Here is a 27904-nt window from a genome sequence, read left to right as displayed (position 1 = left end):
TGTTACATTCTTGTACAGCCACTAGTACGCGTAGCGTTTCGGGCAAGTCCTTAATCCTATGGTCCCTGGAATACGATCCCCTGCCGCGAAGAATCGTTATTTCTTGTAGACTCGTCTACAAGAGTCATCATGTAGACAGGTGTGCGGTGGGGCGAGTGCCCACTTAGGTGCCATGACCCTCGTCTCCTGGGACTTGAGACGCAGCCGGTGAAGGTCTTCTGCAGGTGTTGGAGACACCAGAGGTGGCAGCACTGGTGTTTGCTTGTTACTTCTTTATTATTACCACCAACGTAATACTTGTCTCATGTTTGTGGCAGATGTGTGAGGGTCTGGGGTGGAAGGGAGCTGGCGGGAGGTTCGACGTGCTCCCTCTGGTGCTCTCAGCCGCGACCGGCGAGGCTCAGTGTTTCCCCATCCCCGATGATCTGGTGCTTCGTGTCTCTATCCACCATCCCAGGTGAGTGATCTGGTGCTTCGTGTCTCTATCCACCATCCCAGGTGAGTGACCTGGTGCTCCGTGTCTCTATCCACCATCCCAGGTGAGTGATCTGGTGCTTCGTGTCTCTATCCACCATCCCAGGTGAGTGACCTGGTGCTCCGTGTCTCTATCCACCATCCCAGGTGAGTGACCTGGTGCTCCGTGTCTCTATCCACCATCCCAGGTGAGTGACCTGGTGCAAGTGAGTAGTGGAAGTAGGCACAATACCCGGCCGTTTTGCTTTTACCTACGGCCGGGTATTGTGCTTTATTTTTTTCCGTTGGGATTAAAGGGCCGCCTCCCGTCATCCCTAAATATGGTGGCCTTGGTACCCGCACATTGAGTGATTGTTGCTGCCGAAGGCGGCTAGTTTATTGTGCACCCCATACTCATCCTGTGAGCGGTAGCGCAAAAGCATTACAGAGGACACAAAAGGTCTTTATCAGACCTCATCTTAGATTATTACATAAACAATTTCATCTATCCTTCACACCTTATAGTTACAATGTCAGCTAGTTACAGAGAAAGTGCTATTTCAAGAGCTATATATTTACAGTAAGTCATCATACATTAATGGTAGGTCTTATCGCTAATACATAATAGTTTGACCAATGGGGATATTAAAGAGTCATAGGGGAGCTTCTGTTTATTATTAGTCCTCACAATACACTACTTGTTTCTGAGTCTCATATGTCGTTCATCTACTGGAAGCGAAATGTGGATACAGTGCAAGGATTTCAGGTAATTTATCCATCGTAATAGGATAGGTTGCCATATCATACAGAGTGAGCTTAGATTTATCTCTAAAAGGCTCAATTTTGCTACAATCCAAGATATAGTGTTCGAGTGTGTGTCCCTGTCTTTGTCCACACACTTTACACTTTACTTCATCTAGATCCCTATACAAGCCGAATTGCCAGAGATACTTATAGCCAAGTCTTATACGAGCTGTGACAACATCTGTTAGTCTACTGACTTTGTTACTTGCCCCATACACATGTTTTACTTCACACATTTCATTGTGATGAACAATGGACCTGCTAGTTCCAGTTTGCACTGTTCTACTTTCCTCAAATTCATCCAGGAGTTCTCGTCTAATGACACTTTTCAGGGACCTATTTGATAACTCAAGATTCCGTTCAATACTGTCTTTATTTACTGCAGCCTTAGCAAAGGCGTCAACTTTGTCATGTTCCTGCATGCCAATGTGAGAAGGAATCCACAACATTTTTATATTTACCCTCTTGCTAATTATTCTTATATATCTACGTCTAGCTTCCAAGACAAGCACGTTATTACTTGATTGCAAACTGTTTATTGCTCGTAGTGAGGATAGGGAGTCAGAAATAATTAAGCTGTCTACTTCAGTGTTGTCAATAATTTCGAGTGCTACCAGTATCGCTACCAACTCGGCCTGCATTGTGGACGCCCAGTTACTAATTCGGATATTTCTTTGAATTGTGCTGCCATCGGGCTGATGAGCAATAACAGCACTTCCTGCCCTCCCTGTAGCTGTATTGAGTGATCCGTCAGTGTATATGGTCTGTGCAATGTTGTTTTCAGCTTGTATAATGTGAATGTATTCTATGGTCTATGGTACTTAATTTAGCAGCAAGCTGAGCATGAGGGTTGTTTGTGATTAGTTTCTTGGTGGGGTATGCAGGGGTCAGGATGTCAAAAGGTACTATCTGCCAGGGTGGAAGGAAGTGCTGTACTCTTTCATCTGTATATACATCGTGCAGTCCCATCATTTTAATATGAGTGGCTGTTCTTTGAATCCATTTAGACTCGCTAGTTCCATTTCGTATGTGTTCTAACAGTGCAACTGACACAATGTTGTTTTTGTTATCACGCAGAAGCTTTAGTCCCATCATAAGATTGATTTCAAATATTCTATCTCGAATGCTAAGTATATTTAATTCTTTCCGCATGTTGAGGACTTTGGTAGTTATAGGACAGCCAAGTATAATTCTGAGTGCTTCATTTCACTGGTACAGCCGGTCCTAATGTTCAAATGACATCATCAGCCAGCCTTCATCTTTATTCAACAAGTCCCGTTTTCTGTGATTGCAGTTTTAATCCCATTTTCATGTACATAATATTAAATCCCATTTTCATGTACATAATATTAAATCCCATTTTCATGTACATAATATTAAATCCCATTTTCATGTACATAATATTAAATCCCATTTTCATGTACATAATATTAAATCCCATTTCAATTATTATTTCTTGTTAAAGAACGCATATATAACTTATGACTGAAATTGCAGGCCTTTTTTTTTGGGGGGGGGGGCGGGGGGTGGACTTACAGAAGCACTCTTTGTATTTTCCATTCCATGTTGGGGTGATCATTACCATAATTAAATCCCCTTTTTCATACCCATTGAAATAATGTTACCCTTCAATCATGTCACCTATATAAACTGCAGAATATTTGATCACTTCCCTATTAATAGCCAGTTAATATCCATTATATCCACTTATATACATCTATCATATCACCTATACACAAACTGCAGAAGACCTTATTAATATCCAGTCTATACCCATTATATCCAGATAAACTCTTCAATCATGTCACTCCATCAATATGCAGAAAGCCCTATTAATATAATCCCATATTAAGCCCATACATCTGCTGGTACACCATAGTTTTAGCCTATTTGTTCCAATTCTTTTCTTTAGTTATTAATGAAGACTATTTAGATTGTGAGAAAGATTGTTTGCTCCCTCAGCTTACTTAACTACCTGGTATATAGTGTCCAGCCAAAGATCATTTACTGAGCATTGGAATGAATTAAATCCACTACCTCCTTTTTATATGAAACAACGGAGACAACGGAGGGTATGTGCTCATCTCACGCCCGTCAGCATTATATATGTCTCCATGCACAGGAATATTCACTGACTCACACTGCGACCCGTTGTGGGTGTGGACACACTGCGACCCGTTGTGGGTGTGGACACAATGCGACCCGTTGTGGGTGTGGACACAATGCGACCCGTTGTGGGTGTGGACACACTGCGACCCTTTGTGGGTGTGAACACAATGCGACCCGTTGTGGGTGTGGACACAATGCGACCCGTTGTGGGTGTGGACACAATGCGACCCAAACATCTAAAGGTTAGAGCTACCCCTCCTTGACGGTCTTGCTTTCGGGATAAGCAATATTCTAAAGGAACTGAAGGACGTTACCGGCATCACACCCACTGTCATTAGTCAGGAAGGTGACAATATCGAGGACGAAAATCCGAACCTGGGTGTAGTCAACCTAGAAATCTGCAGCACCTACAAATCATCAATGAAAATTACTTTCACCACCATAGCTGCAGCCACCTAGGCGGCCACACAAGGTTTCTACTGCTTAGACTTACAAATACAACCCCACCAAGGAAAAGAGGAACGATACCATGAGCTACAGCAGTGCTTCAAGCGCTGCTACGAGCTCTCCCACCCGACCACCAAGTGTCAGCACCCTGTCCAGAAGTGCAGCCTGTGCGCACTGGACCATCACAACTGCATATGTAAGGCAATAACCCATCGCTGCTTGCTCTGTGATGACACTCACACCGCAATTTTCTACCCCTGCCCCTGGAGACTGGAAAGCATCAAGGCCCAGGTTGAAGCCAAGGGCAACAACCCTTCTACCTCCTCGACCAGAGCCCCAGGCACTCAACCCACCACCTTAGCACTCACTAATCAACCAGAAGACTTTCCAGTCTTACCAAAAAGTGGCTCCTCCCACCAGGCGACCCAGCCTTCACAATATGCCCCAATGCTCCTTCACAGCCCCTTGCATCACATGCAGGCATTATCCCTGGTCTTATTAGACTAGCTGAGAGGATTGCCGGACCAGACAACCATCATTTTGTCAGTGAACTGAACGCATTATACATAGTCTGGACCCCATCATAGCCCCTGGCGCAAGTCTCACTGACTCCACTACCTCTCAGGAGACTACCACCAGGACGACCACGAGGTCGATTTCAACACAGAGTCCAGAACCACCCAAGACCCTGGCGGCACAAACAGAGGTATTTCCTTCTCCAGCTCCCAACACTCCTACCATCACCATCTCAGCAGCCACGCTAGCAGACGTGCTGTCTACAAATGTTAACAGCACCACCAATGCCCCTGAAATACCGTCTATCACCAATACACGACACCTGAGCCTACCTAAGGCGAAAGACGAAAACACCAACAACGGATGTTACGGACTCCCCAAACGAGGAAATCTTAGTAGGAGCTCCACCGCCGCACCACAAATACGACACCTACTCGATACAAGACCTCCTCGTGGAGGTCACCTCCCCAAACTCCGACGACAGCACGGCTCACCCAAAGTCTCAGGCAATGAAAAAACGGAAGACCTAGAGGTCTACATTAACCCACCAGCTCCATGACTGGTACAGCCAGCCCTCCAAGACTGAAGACCCCCATCCATCCCCCAGATCTCTAGTATCAGCCATTGATACAGATAATGGCTCCAAAGAGCCTCCACTTACGGGCTCACCATAGCCCATGCTACTCAGAACTTTATGTTCTGAGTAGCTGAATCTATAGCAACAACAAAAACAATTGGAACATTACTCAACATCGTGTTGAAGCCTCCAACTAATTGCCACATCGTACAAATATTTTTACATATATATAATTTTCGAAACGAGCTATAACATCACCCAGGCGATTTATTTCAAGCCTCCCTCACTCATGATCTCTTGTACACCTCATTAATTCCCTTAAAAGCAAACATCCACACACACACACACACACCGCACTGAGACATTAATACATCTATACCCTATTTAAGTACTCGTTCAGTGTATATATTATATATGCATATATATATATATATATATATATATATATATATATATATATATATATATATATATATATATATATATATATATATACATATATATATATTGCTGGAGGCAGCTTCCAGGAAGGACAAAGCGCGTCTTCTAGCTGTGCAAGCTCCCCATGCCGGGGACTTCCTGTTGGCAGTCCCTAATTCCGCCTTGGGGACCCGCCTGGACCATCGGACCCTAAGTATTGGTGTTGCTCTGCGCCTTGCCGCCCCTATCTCCACCGAGCACCGGTGTATTTGCGGCCATGCACGGGCAGACCAATACGGCAGCCATGGTCTCATCTGTCGTAAGACACAGGGAAAGATTGCCAGACATGAAGCAGTCAATGACATCATCAAGTGAAGTTTGGCTTCAGCTGGGTGCCGAGCACAAAGGGAACCTCAGTTGTGCAGGCCTGACAACAGCCAAAAACGCCCAGATGGAGTCACCCTGCAGCCGTGGAGAGAAGGTAAACAGGTCGTGTGGGACTACACGTGTGCATCCACATTGGCTGATACCTATCTACCTTACAGCGCAGCTGAGGGAGGCGGGGCGGCCACCTTCAGGGAGACCCAGAAAACTAACAAGTACAGGGACCTAGAACGTTGTTACAGGTTCGTGCCAATAGGCTCTGAGACTCTGGGCGCCTGGGGTAAATGTGCACTTAAGTTCCTGAAGGAGCTGGGCGAGGAACTCATTGGGAAGACTAGAGACCCAAGAGCGGCCAGTTCCATGTTCCAGCGCCTCAGTGTCGCTGTTCAGAGGGGAAATGCGTGTTGTATCTTGGGTACGCACCCGACCCCCGAGGAACTGGACGAGGTCTTCGAACACTGATTGGTATATTGTTATATTGTTATATAAGTGTGTGTTTTCTGTAAACTGTAACATTGCAATAAAATCAAATAAAAAAAAAAAAAAATAATAGGGGTGGTAGGAGAGGAAAAGATTAAAGTATTCAGTGAGAATCCACAAGGTCTTCTCTGAACACTATTTATTTTCTTCTTCGAGGATGTGGGTCCCTTTAATTAAACCAGTGGTGGTACCCCTATATACATATATATATATATATATATATATATATATATATATATATATATATATATATATATATATATATATATATATATATATATATATATATGTCGTACCTAGATGCCAGAACGCACTTCTCGGCCTACTATGCGAGGCCCGATTTGCCTAATAAGCCAAGTTTTCCTGAATTAATATACTTTCTCTAATTTTTTTCTTATGAAATGATAAGGCTACCCCTTTCATTATGAATGAGGTCAATTTTTTTAATTGGAGTTAAAATTAACGTAGATATATGACCGAACCTAACCAACCCTACCTAACCTAACCTATCTTTATAGGTTAGGTTAGGTTAGGTAGTCGAAAAAATTAGGTTAGGTTAGGTTAGGTAGGTTAGGTAGTCGAAAAACAATTAATTCATGAAAACTTGATTTATTAGGCAAATCGAGCCTTGCATAGTAGGCTGTATCTATCGATAGATATCGCTGTATCTATCGATAGATATCGCTGTATCTATCGATAGATACAGCGATAGCAGGCGGCTAGATATCTGCGAGGCACTACACATTAAGAAGTTGACACCAGCAATCAACAGCCAATTAATGCACAACTATATTCTACCCACTTCAAGACTCCGCTCCAATATAGAAGCATCAAGAAATATGGGCCAATAGGCCCTTTGCAGTTACTTACATTCTTCCCTTTAACTTACAAAATATTATACCCATTGTTTCGTGTTCTGTCTTGTGTTGAAAGTTTGTTTTCACCTCATCCAAAACTGTTGTAACATATCACCTCACCCAAATGCAGGTATAAAATAGAAGATGTTTAAGCTCTGTTCAGTTATAGTTGTGTCTGTGTAAACTAAAGTCTTTGAAAATGTAATAAGTTTTACGAAACGCGCTCAAGTGTCGCGTCAGACTAGAAATATAAATGAATTTTGGAGAATTGATTTTTTAGTTACCATCAACAGTGAAGAAAAATATAAGAAACATTGAGAAAATTCGTGTTAGAATCTTACTTTTTTGGTCATATTTAATAATATATGTCTACAGGAAAGACTGCTACCAAAATATACTAATATAATACATATATATATATATATATATATATATATATATATATATATATATATATATATATATATATATATATATATATATATATATATATATATATATATATATATATATTGTGTTTAATGTAACAGGCTATACAATGATGCCTTGTATCCACTCATACCTTCGCTTATTGTACCATTGCTGATATATTCGATTCATTGCCCCTACCTAGCCCTCCTAACCTAACCTATAATAGTCAAACACATAAAAAATTGTTTGTAGAACGTCATGTCACCCACATGCCATACTAAAAGTCAACAGAATCGTACATCTGGCAACTCAGCACGTAAGCTATCCTCCAACCATCAAATAGCTGCCCAAATGTCGCACCGCAGTTCATACATCTGACATCTCAGCTGTATGATGGCCGCTATATTTTTGGGTTAATCATTCCTAGATCTCGAAAATTCTAATCTTTCTCCAAAATCAGCTAACTTGTCTCTAAACCAAGTCACAAATACATACATTCGAAAAATACATATAAACACATACATGCACATGCATCCATACATACATACACATACATCCATACATTCATACGAAAAATATATACATTTTTTTTTGAGACATATACAAAAGTTGTTACATTCTTGTACAGCCACTAGTACGCGTAGCGTTTCGGGCAGGTCCCCGGAATACGATCCCCGCCGCGAAGAATCGTTTTTACGACCAAGTACACATTTTACTGTTGCGTTAAACAGAGGCTACAGTTAAGGATTTGCGCCCAGTAAATCCTCCCCGGCCAGGATACGAACCCATGACAAAGCGCTCGCGGAACGCCAGGCGAGTGTCTTACCACTACACCACGGAGACGTATACATACATACGAAAAATACATACATGCATACATACATATACACAAACATACTCTACGACCCATACATGCCTAGTCAATAACCTGTTTTTTGCCACCATTATCCCATGTAATCAAATGAAATTTATACCATATTAATCCCTAAAAATGTATTTAGAACAAGATTTCAGTAACCCAACAGCTCCTTCACCCCCAAGTGATCTTTCATTTTCGTTCTTTTAATTCGTACTGATGCATGCCAATCAACAAGGTAACCATATTATTCCAGCAAGTCCAAAAATATTCAATACCTCTATTATATTCAAATACACCAACTATTGTAATTATATAAATAAATACCCTCCTACATACTATTCATATGGCTAAACCAGGCTGCTTGTGTCACATTGAAATATATTAGTAATTTTTAATAAAAAGGTTTTTAGTTTGCGATAAGGCATACTAAGATATAATAATTAACACAAAATGCTACACTTTTACATATATACACTAAAAATATACAAAAATGCAAACATACAACATTAAACTCGCAAACACATTTACACTCAATATGGCATTTACGCACACAGTATGACATTTCCACATATATATATATATATATATATATATATATATATATATATATATATATATATATATATATATATGTCGTACCTAGTAGCCAGAACGCACTTCTCAGCCTACTATACATGGCCCGATTTGCCTAATAAGCCAAGTTTTCATGAATTAATGTTTTTTCGTCTACCTAACCTACCTAACCTAACCTAACCTAGCTTTTTTTGGCTACCTAACCTAACCTTACCTATAAAGATAGGTTAGGTTAGGTTAGGTAGGGTTGGTTAGGTTCGGTCATATATCTACGTTAATTTTAACTCCAATAAAAAAAAATTGACCTCATACATAGTGAAAAGGGCAGCTTTATCATTTCATAAGAAAAAAATTATAGAAAATATATTAATTCAGGAAAACTTGGCTTATTAGGCAAATCGGGCCTTGCATAGTAGGCTGAGAAGTGAGTTCTGGCTACTAGGTACGACATATATATATATATATATATATATATATATATATATATATATATATATATATATATATATATATATATATATATATATATATATATATAACAATGTCAGACCACGGAGGAAAAATGAAACAGGAAATTTCCTTAAGTACTTTCGTATATTAAATACATCTTCAGAAGGTCCTTCTTTGGACCTTCTGAAGATGTATTTAATATACGAAAGTACTTAAGGAAATTTCCTGTTTCATTTTTCCTCCGTGGTCTGACATTGTCACATTCTTAATCACGTGTTTATTTTCGTGATATACATATATATATATATATACATACACACATACACATAATACAACATTTACATATACAATATTCCAGTTACACACAAAAGTATACCATTTACCCAAATATTGCAAGTACACTCAAAGTATTACATTTGCACAAAGTACAAAATAATCTCACTGCTAGGGCAAGTTACCCACCATTAGGGTGGTTAACTTGCAAGTTACAACCATTGAGGTAAGCCTCCACCGTAGGCCAAGTTAACTACCACTAAGGCAAACCCCCACCACTAGGCTAAGTTACCACCACTGAGATTAACCACCAACACCACATAAACAATGTACTAAAGTTAAGGTAACTAGCGTATGGCTGAACCCTCCTCCGCTGGAGTTAATCCCATCCCTCGGCCAGGTACGAGTGGTTCCAGGAGCTGGGCTTGGAGTGGTTTGGTGTGCCCGCGGTCTCCTCCATGATGTTTGACTGTGGCGGCGTCCAGTTCCCCGCCGCCCCCTTCAACGGCTGGTACATGTCCACGGAGATAGCCATCAGGGACCTCTGCGACCCACAGCGGTACAACCTGATCCAGGTACGTGCCTAGTGCCTCCTCCAGGTACGTGCCTTGTACCTCCTCCAGATACGTGCCTTGTACCTCCTCCAGGTACGTGCCTATTACCTTCTCCAGGTACGTGCCTAGTGCCTCCTCCAGGTACGTGCCTAGTACCTCCTCCAGGTACGTGCCTAGTACCTCCTCCAGGTACGTGCCTAGTACCTCCTCCAGGTACGTGCCTTGTACCTCCTCCAGGTACGTGCCTAGTACCTCCTCCAGGTACGTGCCTAGTACCTCCTCCAGGTACGTGCCTAGTACCTCCTCCAGGTACATGCCTTGTACCTCCTCCAGGTTCGTGCCTTGTACCTCCTCCAGGTACGTGCCTTGTACCTACTCCAGGTACGTGCCTTGTACCTCCTCCAGGTACGTGCCTAGTACCTCCTCCAGGTACGTGCCTAGTACCTCCTCCAGGTACATGCCTAGTACCTCCTCCAGGTACGTCCCTTGTACCTCCTCCAGGTACGTGCCTAGTACCTCCTCCAGGTACGTGCCTAGTGCCTCCTCCAGGTACGTGCCTATTACCTTCTCCAGGTACGTGCCTAGTACCTCCTCCAGGTACGTGCCTAGTACCTCCTCCAGGTACGTGCCTAGTACCTCCTCTAGGTGCGTGCCTAGTGCCTCCTCCAGGTACGTGCCTAGTGCCTCCTCCAGGTACGTGCCTAGTGCCTCCTCCAGGTACGTGCCTAGTACCTCCTCCAGGTACGTGCCTAATGCCTCCTCCAGGTACGTGCCTAGTACCTCCTCCAGGTACGTGCCTAGTACCTCCTCCAGGTACGTGCCTAGTACCTCTTCCAGGTACGTGCCTAGTACCTCCTCCAGGTACGTGCCTAGTACCTCTTCCAGGTACGTGCCTAGTACCTCTTCCAGGTACGTGCCTTGTACCTCCTCCAGTACTTCCCCCTAGTACCTCCTCCAGTACTTCCCCCTGGTACCTCCTCCAGTACTTCTCCCTAGTACCTCCTCCAGTACTTCCCCCTGGTACCTCCTCCAGTACTTCCCCCTAGTATCTCCTCCAGGTACGTGCCATAATACCTCCTCCAGGTCAAGGCCTACTCAGCATTGTCTAGGCCTACTAAGCCTTTTCGGGGCCTACTAAGCCTTGCCGAGGAATACTAAGCCTTGCCGAGGCCTACTAAGCCTTGCCGAGGCCTACTAAGCCTTGCCGAGGCCTACTAAGCCTTGCCGAGGCCTAATAAGCCTTGCCGAGGCCTACTAAGCCTTGTCGAGGCCTACTAAGCCTTGCCGAGGCCTACTAAGCCTTGTCGAGGCCTACTAAGCCTTGTCGAGGCCTACTAAGCCTTGCCGAGGCCTACTAAGCCTTGTCGAGGCCTACTAAGCCTTGCCGAGGCCTACTAAGCCTTGTCGAGGCCTACTAAGCCTTGTCGAGGCCTACTAAGCCTTGCCGAGGCCTACTAAGCCTTGCCGAGGCCTACTAAGCCTTGTCGAGGCCTCCTAAGCCTTGCCGAGGCCTACTAAGCTTTGTCGAGGCCTACTAAGCCTTTTCGGGGCCTATTAAGCCTTGCCGAGACCTACTAAGCCTTGCCGAGGCCTACTAAGCCTTGTCGAGGCCTACTAAGCCTTGTCGGGGCCTACTTAGCCTTGGCAGGGTATACTAAGCATTTTCAAGGCCTACTAAAACTTGTCAAGGCCTACTAAGCCTTTTCGAGGCCTATTAAGCCTTGCCGAGGCCTTCTAAAAATGTACTAGAACCAACTTTTCCTAATTAATAAGAGAACTAGTAAAAGTATACCTTATATTACCTGTGCATTGGCGCCCAGAGCAGCAGTGGCTCACACGCGCACGGAAATGCAGCAAGTGGAGTCGGTCGCTTGCAACCTTCGGTGCCCACTTGGTAGTAGTGTGCCGCAGGGCTCTGAACTGGATCCATAGCATTTCAAAATTTACATAAAAGATCTCGATACTTGAGTGAACAGTATTATCAGGCATCTATGGGTAGCACAAAGATGAGGCGTGTAGTGATTCAAAAGACGACTTGAATGAATTACAAAGGTAGTTAAACGAATGAACTTGTGAAACTTAACGTTAATGAGGTTACGGCGAATAACGGCAAATGCTGTTTAACTTACAGAGAAGTAGACTCATTAATCCCTGGAAATGCTACTATGGTGAATCCCTCTTCAAAACTACAGTCAAGCATAAATAAAATTTTGACAGTGATATAAATGCCATAGCAGCGACTGCAACCAAGACATCAATGTTTCTGTGTACGAAATAAAGCGAATATATATTGGTATATAACAATTTATATTAGCTTTATTATTCTGTTCTTCTCCGGCCCCGACCACGGCGGTCTCCGGGGCTGGTAGGTCCCTGTGCCTTTCTTCACCACCTTCGAGGTCAACCCCGGAGCTCACAGTTCCTGCGACGGCGCTGGAACCAATCGTATTGGCGTATGCCTTTCCATTGGAGACTTTCAGCGCCGTGGAGAGGGGGGACCTGCTGCATGGGTAACAGCTTCTCCCCCGAATCGACCTACCCTGGCTTTGCGCCCTGGTGAGGCCACTCCAGACCGACAACCAGAGCGCAACTCCATAGTCTCCTGAGACTGATGGATGCCTACTATAACAAGAAGCATCGACAACAGAAACATGAATAACGTCATTCAGCAATGGGTACACACTGGATAAACTTCGCTTTAGGAAGAAGGACAATGAACGTTCTGGTTACGGAATAGTGTTGTGCATCCGTTAAAGAAGCCCATTGCTGTCTGTCATTATTGGGACAGTTTAAAAGATTTCAAGAAGAGTTAGGACAGTTAAATGGGTGAGAGGGTGTTGACTTTAAAAGTACTCGCCTATTATGGGTCAACAGGCCTACTGTGATGCTCCCTAATTTTGATATTTTTTACGAGTCGATGCGTCGAAGCCTTGCTGCTACATACATCAACATTCATACTTTAAAAGGAAGAAAGAATTTGCCATCGGCTCCTCTCCTCAGGCCACATTCAATTGTCTTGCAACCTTTGGCTAGGAGAGGAGTTCCAAAAACAACTTTACTGTTGTTTGGGTAAAAAATGTCAGGGGACACCTTTATCAGTTATGAATGGCGACCAATTGTGTTCACATCAACTTCAGAGTATGAATATACTTGAACTTACAGTGTTTTAAGTTTCTTAAGCCTTAAATTGCTCATAATTTCTCAATTAAGTGAACCTTCCTTCCCATCCCAAATCCTTATCCTGACCCCTTCCCAGTGCTATATAGTAGTAATGGCTTGGCGCTTTCCCCTGATAGTTCCCTTCATATTTGCTTCCCCTTAAAGTGATTTATATAAATGCAAACAACTGTTCTTGTTGGTTTTATAAATTCGTAAATAAGACTAAATAAACATTGTCGTAACCCGTCCCCTTATACATACAGTAGTGTATCTAATTTACATACAACGTCTATAAATGTTATTAGCAAACAAAGGGTTAAGAAATGTTAAAGCATGTCAATTCCGAGTTCCAAATGATACTTGTAATCCATTCTTGCTGAATTATATAATATTGTTTGTCTCTGTAAAATGAAAACATTTAATCTGAAAAAAACTGAATATCTTATAATTACTATCTTTTTGCGTGAAGACGATAGGTGAGAAAATGGGTCTAGACACTAGGTCTAACATCACGCTCTGGAGGGACGCCGCTGCCCTTGAGCTCCACCATGCTGTCCTCCACTCCTACAAGGTATGTGGTCCACCATGCTGTCCTCCACTCCTACAAGGTATGTGGTCCACCATGCTGTCCTCCACTCCTACAAGGTATGTGGTCCACCATGCTGTCCTCCACTCCTACAAGGTATGTGGTCCACCATGCTGTCCTCCACTCCTACAAGGTATGTGGTCCACCATGCTGTCCTCCACTCCTACAAGGTATGTGGTCCACCATGCTGTCCTCCACTCCTACAAGGTATGTGGTCCACCATGCTGTCCTCCACTCCTACAAGGTATGTGGTCCACCATGCTGTCCTCCACTCCTACAAGGTATGTGGTCCACCATGCTGTCCTCCACTCCTACAAGGTATGTGGTCCGCCATGCTGTCCTCCACTCCTACAAGGTATGTGGTCCACCATGCTGTCCTCCACTCCTACAAGGTATGTGGTCCGCTGTCCGTTCTTTGTTCCTGATCGTTATGGGCCGCCGCCAACACACGGTCTTTATTCACCGGAAAACTGCTGGGGGTCGTGTGAAGTTAATATATGATATGAAAATGACATGGTATGATAAAATATGTCTCTTCATCAATATAACCATCTACACTACACACTGTCTTCATCAATATAACCATCTTCACTTCACACTGTCTTCATCAATATAACCATCTTCACTTCACACTGTCTTCATCAATATAACCATCTTCACTTCACACTGTCTTCATCAATATAACCATCTTCACTTCACACTGTCTTCATCAATATAACCATCTTCACTTCACACTGTCTTCATCAATATAACCATCTACACTACACACTGTCTTCATCAATATAACCATCTTCACTTCACACTGTCTTCATCAATATAACCATCTTCACTTCACACTGTCTTCATCAATATAACCATCTTCACTTCACACTGTCTTCATCAATATAACCATCTTCACTTCACACTGTCTTCATCAATATAACCATCTTCACTTCACACTGTCTTCATCAATATAACCATCTTCACTTCACACTGTCTTCATCAATATAACCATCTTCACTTCACACCGTCTTCATCAATATAACCATCTTCACTTCACACTGTCTTCATCAGTATAACCATCTTCTCTTCACACTGTCTTCATCAATATAACCATCTTCACTTCACACTGTCTTCATCAATATAACCATCTACACTACACACTGTCTTCATCAATATAACCATCTTCACTACACACTGTCTTCATCAATATAACCATCTACACTACACACTGTCTTCATCAATATAACCATCTACACTACACACTGTCTTCATCAATATAACCATCTACACTACACACTGTCTTCATCAATATAACCATCTACACTACACACTGTCTTCATCAATATAACCATCTATACTACACACTCTCTTCATCAATATAACCATCTACACTACACACTGTCTTCATCAATATAACCATCTACACTACACACTGTCTTCATCAATATAACCATCTACACTACACACTGTCTTCATCAATATAACCATCTTCACTTCACACTGTCTTCATCAATATAACCATCTACACTACACACTGTCTTCATCAATATAACCATCTTCACTTCACACTGTCTTCATCAATATAACCATCTACACTACACACTCTCTTCATCAATATAACCATCTACACTACACACTGTCTTCATCAATATAACCATTTACACTTCACACTGTCTTCATCAATATAACCATCTACACTTCACACTGTCTTCATCAATATAACCATCTACACTACACACTGTCTTCATCAATATAACCATCTACACTACACACTGTCTTCATCAATATAACCATCTACACTACACACTGTCTTCATCAATATAACCATCTACACTACCTTCAGTAGGTGTCCGTCAATCCCGTGGAGTTATGGAGTTGTGCCCTGGGTGTCTAGTTGTTGTAGTGTAGTTGGATGCCGCGCCTGCTGTGGCTGTCAAGGCCAACCCGAGAATGACAGTCCCGCCCGCAGCGAGCGCAGATAAACGGCTTTAAAAATAAAGATAAACAGATAAGCGGGTGCGTCTGACAGTGGTCGAGACCTCCTCTAAAGTCTATTATCCTCCGCCTGCCTCTTCAGTTCATCCTCGAATTGCTGCACTTTACATCTCCAGGCAGATCTGTCCGCAGCTGCTGCCTCCCAGGTGTTGATGTCGATGTTCATCTGCTTGAGGTCGCGTTTGCAGGCATCTTTGAAACGCAGCTGAGGTCTTCCGGTGGGTCTCCTTCCTGATGCCAGTTCTCCATACAAGAGATCCTTCGGTATGCGGCCATCGACCATGCGTGTGACATGTCCCAGCCATCGCATGCGACTCTGCTCCAGGAGAGTGAACATTGAAGGGACTCCTGTTCTCTCGGGTACAGTGTTGTTGGTGACGTGGTCTTTCCACGTGATGTCAAGGATGCGTCTCAGGTTCCGCATGTGAAAGGTATTGTGCCGTCTCTCCTGGCGAGAGCACAGGTTCCAGGATTCCGAGCCGTAGAGAAGTGTACTCACCACACATGCCTTCACTGCCTTATATTTCACCACCTTCCTAATCCATGTCCACCTTCACTACCCATAACTACCATAATACCTATAGCCACCATCCCTACCCATATCCACTATCCCTACCCTTAATCACCATACCTACCCTTCACTACCTATTACGGCCTTCCCTACCCACAACTCATTCCCAAACCGTCACCACCTTTCCTACCCTTCATCGCCTTCCCTATCCTTAACCACCTTCTCTAAACTTCACCACCTTTCCTACCCATTACCACCTTCCCTAAGCGCCAGCACTTTTCCTACCCATAACTAGCTTCCCTACCCTTCACTACCTTTCTACCCTTAAAAATTTTTCGTACCCTTCACCCCCATCCCTTCCTATCAAGCATGGGACAGACTGGAGGTATACCTTTAGAAAAGTATAACAATACATCAGTTTCAGAAGCTAAATATAATAAATCAAGGATGAATATTTTGTAACAAATATTTTTGAGTCTAATACTTTGTAATTCTTCTTGACATTGTACTGAGAAGAACTTGTGTTAAAAGGAAAGGAAGGTGACTCTGATGGACCACTACACGGCGGCCGAGTCCTACATGCAGTTCTCCGAGAACGAGCATCGGCAGCGGGGCGGGTGTCCGGCCGACTGGGTGTGGATTGTGCCGCCCGTGTCCGGCTCCCTCACGCCCGTCTTCCACCAGGAGATGTCGCTCTACTACCTCAAGCCCGCCTACGAGTACCAGGAGCCCGCCTGGGTCACCTACGCCCGCTACGAGAGGGAGCTGCAGGGAAGAGACGCCTCCCTCGGTATTAAACTGTTCAGGAAGGCTGCACTGTGAGTACACATAACGCTCTTTAAGGTTCTGCAATGTTATTACTTTGCTCATATATTACCCGGAAATTACTGGGAATTTGTTAAGACACTGAACGGCGCTCGGTACGGCACTCAGGAAACACCACTCCTGGGTGACAGTCGCTCCTAGGAGGGCAGCTGTGCCTCGTGCTGCCCCTCCTGGGTGACAGTCGCTCCTAGGAGGGCAGCTGTGCCTCGTGCTGCCCCTCCTGGGTGACAGTCGCTCCTAGGAGGGCAGCTGTGCCTCGTGCTGCCCCTCCTGGGTGACAGTCGCTCCTAGGAGGGCAGCTGTGCCTCGTGCTGCCCCTCCTGGGTGACAGTCGCTCCTAGGAGGGCAGCTGTGCCTCGTGCTGCCCCTCCTGGGTGACAGTCGCTCCTAGGAGGGCAGCTGTGCCTCGTGCTGCCCCTCCTGGGTGACAGTCGCTCCTAGGAGGGCAGCTGTGCCTCGTGCTGCCACTCCTGGGTGACAGTCGCTCCTAGGAGGGCAGCTGTGCCTCGTGCTGCCCCTCCTGGGTGACAGTCGCTCCTAGGAGGGCAGCTGTGCCTCGTGCTGCCACTCCTGGGTGACAGTCGCTCCTAGGAGGGCAGCTGTGCCTCGTGCTGCCCCTCCTGGGTGACAGTCGCTCCTAGGAGGGCAGCTGTGCCTCGTGCTGCCACTCCTGGGTGACAGTCGCTCCTAGGAGGGCAGCTGTGCCTCGTGCTGCCCCTCCTGGGTGACAGTCGCTCCTAGCAGGGCAGCTGTGCCTCGTGCTGCCCCTCCTGGGTGACAGTCGCTCCTAGGAGGGCAGCTGTGCCTCGTGCTGCCCCTCCTGGGTGACAGTCGCTCCTAGGAGGGCAGCTGTGCCTCGTGCTGCCCCTCCTGGGTGACAGTCGCTCCTAGGAGGGCAGCTGGGAAAGTACATGCAGTCCTCGCCTGGGACACTTCCATCACCTGGGACACTGTCCTCACCTGTCACACTGTCCTCACCTGGGACACTGTCCTCACCTGTCACACTGTCCTCACCTGTCACACTGTCCTCACCTGTCACACTGCCATCACCTGGGACACTGTCCTCACCTGGCACACTGTCCTCACCTGGGACACTGTCCTCACCTGGGACACTGTCCTCACCTGGGTCACTGTCCTCACCTGGGACACTGTCCTCAACTGGGACACTGTCCTCACCTGGGACACTGCCATCACCTAGGACACTGCCATCACCTAGGACACTGTCCTCACCTGGGACACTGCCCTCACCTGGGACACTACCATCATCTAGGACACTGCCATCACCAGGGACACTGTCCTCACCTGGGACACTGTCCTCACCTGGGACACTGTCCTCACCTGGGACACTGTCCTCACCTGGGACACTGCCATCACCTGGGACACTGTCCTCACCTGGGACACTGTCCTCACCTGGGACACTGCCATCACCTAGGACACTGTCCTCACCTGGGACACTGTCCTCACCTGGGACACTGCCATCACCAGGGACACTGCCATCACCTGGGACACTGCCATCACCTAGGACACTGTCCTCACCTGGGACACTGCCATCACCTGGGACACTGTCCTCACCTGGGACACTGCCATCACCTGGGACACTGTCCTCACCTGGGACACTGCCATCACCTAGGACACTGCCATCACCTAGGACACTGTCCTCACCTGGGACACTGTCCTCACCTGGGACACTGTCCTCACCTGGGACACTGCCATCACCTGGGACACTGTCCTCACCTGGGACACTGTCCTCACCTGGGACACTGCCATCACCTGGGACACTGCCATCACCTAGGACACTGTCCTCACCTGGGACACTGTCCTCACCTGGGACACTGCCATCACCTGGGACACTGCCATCACCTAGGACACTGCCATCACCTGGGACACTGTCCTCACCTGGGACACTGTCCTCACCTGGGACACTGCCATCACCTGGGACACTGTCCTCACCTGGGACACTCCCATCACCTAGGACACTGTCCTCACCTGGGACACTGTCCTCACCTGGGACACTGTCCTCACCTGGGACACTGCCATCACCTGGGACACTGCCATCACCTGGGACACTGCCATCACCTAGGATACTGTCCTCACCTGGGACACTGCCATCACCTGGGACACTGTCCTCACCTGGGACACTGCCATCACCTGGGACACTGTCATCACCTGGGACACTGCCATCACCTAGGACACTGTCTTCACCTGGGACACTGCCATCACCTGGGACACTGTCCTCACCTGGGACACTGCCATCACCTGGGACACTGTCCTCACCTGGGACACTGTCCTCACCTAGGACACTGTCCTCACCTGGGACACTGCCATCACCTGGGACACTGTCCTCACCTGGGACACTGCCATCACCTGGGACACTGTCCTCACCTGGGACACTGCCATCACCTAGGACACTGTCCTCACCTGGGACACTGCCATCACCTGGGACACTGTCCTCACCTGGGACACTGCCATCACCTAGGACACTGTCCTCACCTGGGACACTGCCATCACCTGGGACACTGTCCTCACCTGGGACACTGCCATCACCTGGGACACTGTCCTCACCTGGGACACTGTCCTCACCTGGGACACTGTCCTCACCTGGGACACTGTCCTCACCTGGGACACTGTCCTCACCTGGGACACTGTCCTCACCTGGGACACTGCCATCACCTGGGACACTGTCCTCACCTGGGACACTGTCCTCACCTAGGACACTGTCCTCACCTGGGACACTGCCATCACCTGGGACACTGTCCTCACCTGGGACACTGTCCTCTCCTGGGACACTGCCATCACCTGGGACACTGTCCTCACCTGGGACACTGTCCTCACCTGGAACAGTGTCCTCTCCTGGGACACTGTCCTCTCCTGGGACACTGCCATCACCTGGCACACTGCCATCACCTGGGACACTGCCATCACCTGGGACACTGCCATCACCTAGGACACTGTCCTCTCCTGGGACACTGCCATCACCTAGGACACTGTCCTCACCTGGGACACTGCCATCACCTGGGACACTGCCATCACCTAGGACACTGTCCTCTCCTGGGACACTGCTATCACCTAGGACACTGTCCTCACCTGGGACACTGCCATCACCTGGGACACTGTCCTCACCTGGGACACTGTCCTCACCTGGGACACTGTCCTCTCCTGGGACACTGCCATCACCTGGGACACTGCCATCACCTGGGACACTGCCATCACCTAGGACACTGTCCTCTCCTGGGACACTGCCATCACCTAGGACACTGTCCTCACCTGGGACACTGCCATCACCTGGGACACTGCCATCACCTAGGACACTGTCCTCTCCTGGGACACTGCTATCACCTAGGACACTGTCCTCACCTGGGACACTGCCATCACCTGGGACACTGTCCTCACCTGGGACACTGTCCTCACCTGGGACACTGTCCTCTCCTGGGACACTGCCATCACCTGGGACACTGTCCTCACCTGGGACACTGTCCTCACGTGGGACACTGTCCTCACCTGGGACACTGCCATCACCTGGGACACTGTCCTCACCTAGGACGCTGTCCTCACCTGGGACACTGCCATCGCCTGGGACACTGTCCTCACCTAGGACACTGTCCTCACCCGGGACACTGTCCTCACCTGGGATACTGTCCTCACCTGGAACACTGCCATCACCTGGGACACTGCCATCACCTGGGACACTGTCCTAACCTGGGACACTGCCATCACCTGGGACACTGTCCTCACCTGGGACACTGTCCTCACCTGGGACACTGTCCTCTCCTGGGACACTGCCATCACCTGGGACACTGTCCTCACCTGGGACACTGTCCTCACGTGGGACACTGTCCTCACCTGGGACACTGTCCTCACCTGGGACACTGCCATCACCTGGGACACTGTCCTCACCTGGGACACTGTCCTCACCTAGGACACTGTCCTCACCTGGGACACTGCCATCACCTGGGGCACTGTCCTCACCTGGGACACTGTCCTCTCCTGGGACACTGCCATCACCTGGGACACTGTCCTCACCTGGGACACTGTCCTCACCTGGAACAGTGTCCTCTCCTGGGACACTGTCCTCTCCTGGGACACTGCCATCACCTGGCACACTGCCATCACCTGGGACACTGCCATCACCTGGGACACTGCCATCACCTAGGACACTGTCCTCTCCTGGGACACTGCCATCACCTAGGACACTGTCCTCACCTGGGACACTGCCATCACCTGGGACACTGCCATCACCTAGGACACTGTCCTCTCCTGGGACACTGCTATCACCTAGGACACTGTCCTCACCTGGGACACTGCCATCACCTGGGACACTGTCCTCACCTGGGACACTGTCCTCACCTGGGACACTGTCCTCTCCTGGGACACTGCCATCACCTGGGACACTGTCCTCACGTGGGACACTGTCCTCACCTGGGACACTGCCATCACCTGGGACACTGTCCTCACCTAGGACGCTGTCCTCACCTGGGACACTGCCATCGCCTGGGACACTGTCCTCACCTAGGACACTGTCCTCACCCGGGACACTGTCCTCACCTGGGATACTGTCCTCACCTGGAACACTGCCATCACCTGGGACACTGCCATCACCTAGGACACTGTCCTCTCCTGGGACACTGTCCTCTCCTGGGACACTGCCATCACCTGGGACACTGCCATCACCTGGGACACTGCCATCACCTGGGACACTGCCATCACCTAGGGCACTGTCCTCTCCTGGGACACTGCCATCACCTGGGACACTGCCATCACCTGGGGCGCTGTCCTCACCTGGGACACTGTCCTCACCTAGGACACTGTCCTCTCCTGGGACACTGCCATCACCAAGGACACTGCCATCACCTGAGACACTGCCATCACCTGGGACACTGCCATCACCTGGGACACTGTCCTCTCCTGGGACACTGCCATCACCTGGGACACTGTCCTCACCTGGGACACTGCCATCACCTAGGACACTGCCATCACCTGGGACACTGTCCTCACCTGGGACACTGCCATCACCTAGGACACTGCCATCACCTGGGACACTGTCCTCTCCTGGGACACTGACATCACCTAGGACACTGCCATCACCTGGGACACTGCCATCACCTGGGACACTGCCCTCACCTGGGACACTGCCATCACCTGGGACACTGCCATCACCTAGGACACTGCCATCACCTGGGACACTGCCATCACCTGGGACACTGCCATCACCTGGGACACTGCCATCACCTGGGACACTGCCATCACCTGGGACACTGCCATCACCTGGGACACTGTCCTCTCCTGGGACAAAGAGCACATCATGGTGGCTGTACGGCGGACATCAGAGTATCCCCCCCCCCCCCGGGCTTCACAATGTTGCTCCTGTTTCCATGAATCGAGCCTAACAACATGTAGGAGACAGAGATCTGTCTCCTCCCTGACAGAACCTGTTTGTCACAGTTCACCGTACTTCTTCCACAAGACTTGTAGAGCTACACCTTTAACTTGAAGTAGCGCCGAGTGTGACCTCTACGAACTCACACTCACAAGTGACGTCCTCACCAATCACAGAGCCTCTGCCCGTGGCACTTCACGGTCTTGCTCCTCCCTCATTGGTCAATGATAACATAATCTCCCTCCTCCTGGGAGTCCCTCGTCGTCGCCATCTTGCTGCCCACTTAACACCTTACTCAGTGACACACAAAATACCTCAGACTATGCCTGGTTTCTCTCATACGACTGAGAGAGAGAATAGAGCTATTCCTCAGGTTTAAGTCAACATTGTGCTTGGATGGGGAATAACTCTCACCCTGGGCCTGGATGGGGAATAACTCTCACCCTGGGCCTGGATAGGGAATAACTCTCACCCTGGGCCTGGATGGGGAATAACTCTCACCCTGGGTCTGGATAGGGAATAACTCTCACCCTGGGCCTGGATAGGGAATAACTCTCACCCTGGGCCTGGATAGGGAATAACTCTCACCCTGGGCCTGGATAGGGAATAACTCTCACCCTGGGCCTGGATAAGGAATAACTCTCACCCTGGGCCTGGATAGGGAATAACTCTCACCCTGAGCCTGAATAGGGAATAACTCTCACCCTGGGCCTGGATAGGGAATAACTCTCACCCTGGGCCTGGATGGAGAATAACTCTCACCCTAGGCCTGGATGGGGAATAACCCTAACCCTGGACCTGGATGGGGAATAACCCTAACCCTGGGCCTGGATGGGGAATAACTCTCACCCTAGGCCTGGATGGGGAATAACTCTCACCCTAGGCCAGGATAGGGAATAACTCTCACGCTACCCAGATTCTAGACCATCGGGGTTCACAACAGACAAACACCCTACATCAAGAGCCTTCTTCAGATATCACAAACACCTCTTGACAAACATATACAACTTGAAATATTAGTTCGTGGCGAGCAAGACAGCCTAAATTCTTCACTTAAGCTTAAGTCAGCAACCGGACGTAATATTTTGTTGAACAATGGTATCTAAATATTATTATTGTTATAAATAATGTGAGAATAAGGGAGTTGGTGTGGCAGGTGTGTGGTGTTCGCCAGCACCCTCTACAGCGCCGCCCTCAGCCGCCGCGCCCGAGTCACTATCCTCTACGCCACCGAGACTGGCAAGTCTCAACTCTTCGCCAAGACTCTCGCTGACGCCTTCAAACGTAACTTCAACCCCAAGGTAAATACCTGCAGAAAATTATGTCTATGTAATTAAAAATGTGTTATTTTAGTTCTAGAAACAGCAAGTCAAATAAGGTATTTATAAGAGTAGTGGTAGTTTCCGACATAATATAATGTACAAGGGGAGTGTTTCTGACCACCTGCCACACAACACAAGTTCAGGTGTTGTTACATGTTGTCTCATAACAACCCACACCTCTGGTTAGCATTCTCCTGGACATTTCCGTCTTCTCCAACAACTTATACTCGCTGCTAACTGCTCAGTTGCCCTCGCTTATCTTTATTTATTTATTTATTTATTTATTTATATCCAAGAAGGTACATTGGGTTTGTGAGAATACATAGCATAGTATTTACAATCTTGTAAAGCCACTAGTACGCGCAGCGTTTCGGGCAGAAACGCTGCTACTCATCACCAACGTGTCCTTCTCTTCCTGGTGAGCTGGGTGTTATACTCCTCGCCTCTTCCTCGCTACAGAAATTACTTTGTCATATTTCTAACAAAACTTGGCTAAATTCTAAAAGGTGTTGCTAACCTTTCTTCGGCCCCACTTTATTAGTACTAACTTTAACTTCTTGGTCTTTGTCTCTCCTTCGCCACTTCGTCTAGTCCTCGGCGTAGCCTTGTCCTCACTCGTTCCTTTGATCTCTTTCACAGCTCTAACTCCAGATGCGTTCCCGACCAGTCTTCCTTCTTGAGCGCCTTAACCTCTGCCATTCTTTTATTTTATAAATCGCCACTTTCCTCGTCCCTGTCAGCTCGTCCTTTTCTCCCTGAAAGTTGCCCAACCACTTTGGCTGGACGGTAAAGCAGCGGTCTTGCTTTATGCAGATCTACGTTCAGTCCCCAACCGTTCAAGTGGTTGGGCACTATCCCTTTCCCCCGTCCTATCCCAAATCCTTATCCTGGCCCCTTCCAAGTATTAAATAGTCTTAATGGTTTTCCATCCCAAGATAATGCTTATTCCTTCAGAATCAGTTTTTACTAAAAACTGATTCTGAACGCTAACAGAGTTTTTCTCACACAACTTCTGATTTCAATTAGAAGTTGTGTAAGATATTGAAATCATATACCATGATTTAAATCTGATTTCCTCGTTTTAGCTGTTCACTAACTCTCTCCCTAAATGGGCCATATCATCGGCATAGCAATAAAAAAGGAAAGTTGTTCCATTTCAATTAAATTTTTTGGTCAAATAGAGTTGGTAAGACCTTCTACTGACAGAAGTTTCAGCCTCTTAAGACAATATTTGAAAGCAAACAAACAAACAAAATTTAAAATATAAATTTTCAACATGTCTTTTGCATTTAGCTCTCGTAATAGCATCTAATCTATAATTCGTAACAAAATTAGCTATTCTTATGTCCGTCTAGTTGTAGTAAATATAAAATCTGACATGTCCCCGAATAATGTATTCATTAAAGATTTTGAACATTTTTAACGCTAAATTTCTGCGGTAAATTAAAATAAAGTTGATACTGATTGTAGAGTTAGGTACTGTGCCCACTCTGTAGGTTTCATGGAAATTTCTTAGAATGAAGCCAGCAATTAGACTATGAAGTTGAGAAAGGTCACTTTTCGCAAATAATATTCAAATATTCCGGCAGTATTTCGGATTACATTTTATTTATTTATTTATTTGTAAATTTGCATACACGCTGCCGGGATAATGTATTTCATCCTGTGAAAATTTCGTCCATATATCTCTTGAATGAACTGAGGAAAAACATTCATCCGTCTCAAAAATATTATTTTCTGTCAAATTCTATCGATTTTATATATAAATTCGCATATTTATAGTAGCAATATATGTCTTTGCATTTGTTTTTTATCCGATAACCTTATAAGCCCCTGAGATATCAGTTATTCTCCTCTAAAAAGTCCTCTGCAATATCACTGAAATAATATTGCATCTCGCACGAATCGTATTGTTGAACGAGGAAATTCTTTGCCTACAAGGCGAGAATATTTATCATTCACTCCAAAATAAATATGCAATACATGAACAGTTATCGCAAATAAAATTATATTCGTTAAGGTGAATTTACGCCACGCCACGAAACAAGCACATCTACCCTTCCCAACAGCTGACAGCACACTGGCGGAGGGACCAGCTACTCTCTCACGCCTCACTGGGTTCTCATGCCACACACCACCAGAATAATAATGTAATGTAATTAAATTTATTTCATAAGAAATACGAGAATTAGGGATTGCAATCAGGATGAATGTTGCAGCGGCATAATTCCCGATGGGGAGGGATGGGGTTATATTACCTATAATTTCATTAATTATAGCAGATTAATGAAGTACTCACCATGGAGTTGACAAAGGCAAGACCATGGTGAACATACAAGCCTAGTTAAATACACTATCCCCAGACACAACGGTATACACTATCCCCAGACACAACGGTATACACTAGCCCCAGACACAACGGTATACACTAGCCTCAGACACAACGGTATACACTAGCCCCAGACACAACGGTATACACTAGCCCCAGACACAACGGTATACACTAGCCTCAGACACAACGGTATACACTAGCCCCGGACACAACGGTATACACTAGCCTCAGACACAACGGTATACACTAGCCTCAGACACAACGGTATACACTAGCCCCAGACACAACGGTATACACTAGCCTCAGACACAACGGTATACACTAGCCTCAGACACAACGGTATACACTAGCCCCAGACACAACGGTATACACTAGCCTCAGACACAACGGTATACACTAGCCCCAGACACAACGGTATACACTAGCCCCAGACACAACGGTATACGCTAGCCCCAGACACAACGGTATACACTAGCCTCAGACACAACGGTATACGCTAGCCCCAGACACAACAGTATACACTAGCCCATACACAACAGTATACGCTAGCAACAGACACAACAGTATACACTAGCCCCAGACACAACAGTATTCACTAGCCCCAGACACAACAGTATACACTAGCTCCAGACACAACAGTATACACTGGCCTATACGCAACAGTATACACCAGCCCATACACAACAGTATACACTAGCAAAAGACACAACAGTATACACTGGCTTATACACAACAGCATACACTAGCCTATACACAACAGTATACACTAACCCCAGACACAACAGTATACACTAGCCCCAGACACAACGGCATACACTAGCCCCAGACACAACGGTATACACTGGCCCCAGACACAACAGTATACACTAGCCCCAGACACAACAGTATACACTAGCCCCAGACACAACGGCATACACTAGCCCCAGACACAACGGTATACACTAGCCCCAGACACAACGGTATACACTAGCCCCAGACACAACAGTATACACTAGCCCCAGACACAACAGTATACACTAGCCCCAGACACAACAGTATACACTAGCCCCAGAGACAACGGTATACACTAGCCCCAGACACCGGTATACACTAGCCCCAGACACAACGGCATACATTAGCCTCAGACACAACAGTATACACTAGCCCCAGACACAACAGTATACACTAGCCCCAGAGACAACGGTATACACTAGCCCCAGACACAACGGTATACACTAGCCCCAGACACAACGGTATACACCAGCGCCAGACACAACAGTATACACTGGCCTATACACAACAGTATACACTAGATCATACACAACAGTATACACCAGCCCCAGACACAACAGTATACACTAGCCCCAGACACAACAGTATACACTAGCTCCAGACACAACAGTATACACTGGCCTATATGCAACAGTATACACCAGCCCATACACAACAGTATACACTAGCAAAAGACACAACAGTATACACTGGCGTATACACAACAGTATACACTAGCCTATACACAACAGTATACACTAGCCCATACACAACAGTATACACCAACCCATACAAAACAGTATACACTAGCCCCAGACACAACGGTATACACTAGCCCCAGACACAACAGTATACACTAGCCCATACACAACAGTATACACTAGCCCATACACAACAGTAT

General features: G+C 46.7%; 1 protein-coding gene and 1 long non-coding RNA gene across 2 annotated transcripts in view; one reads left to right on the top strand and one right to left on the bottom strand.

The window, feature by feature from the left end:
* The window catches only part of LOC123755063 (uncharacterized), a 106956-nt gene extending 91056 nt beyond the window's left edge, over positions 1-15900 (bottom strand). The window contains exon 1 of the long non-coding RNA XR_011229886.1: positions 15732-15900. This is a non-coding gene — a long non-coding RNA (uncharacterized lncRNA). The remainder of the gene's footprint in view (positions 1-15731) is intronic.
* LOC123755062 (nitric oxide synthase, salivary gland-like) overlaps positions 1-27904 on the top strand; it is a 199410-nt gene that overhangs the window by 57597 nt on the left and 113909 nt on the right. The window contains exons 7-11 of the mRNA XM_069332947.1: positions 318-457; positions 10014-10188; positions 13796-13897; positions 16932-17218; positions 23756-23900. Coding sequence (XP_069189048.1) covers positions 318-457; positions 10014-10188; positions 13796-13897; positions 16932-17218; positions 23756-23900 — 849 coding nt within the window. The remainder of the gene's footprint in view (positions 1-317; positions 458-10013; positions 10189-13795; positions 13898-16931; positions 17219-23755; positions 23901-27904) is intronic.

The sequence above is a fragment of the Procambarus clarkii genome, chromosome 28, assembly GCF_040958095.1.
Source record: "Procambarus clarkii isolate CNS0578487 chromosome 28, FALCON_Pclarkii_2.0, whole genome shotgun sequence".
NCBI lineage: Eukaryota > Metazoa > Arthropoda > Malacostraca > Decapoda > Cambaridae > Procambarus > Procambarus clarkii.
The sequence above is the reverse complement of the archived record's forward strand: the minus strand, read 5'-3'. Positions and strand labels throughout refer to the sequence as shown.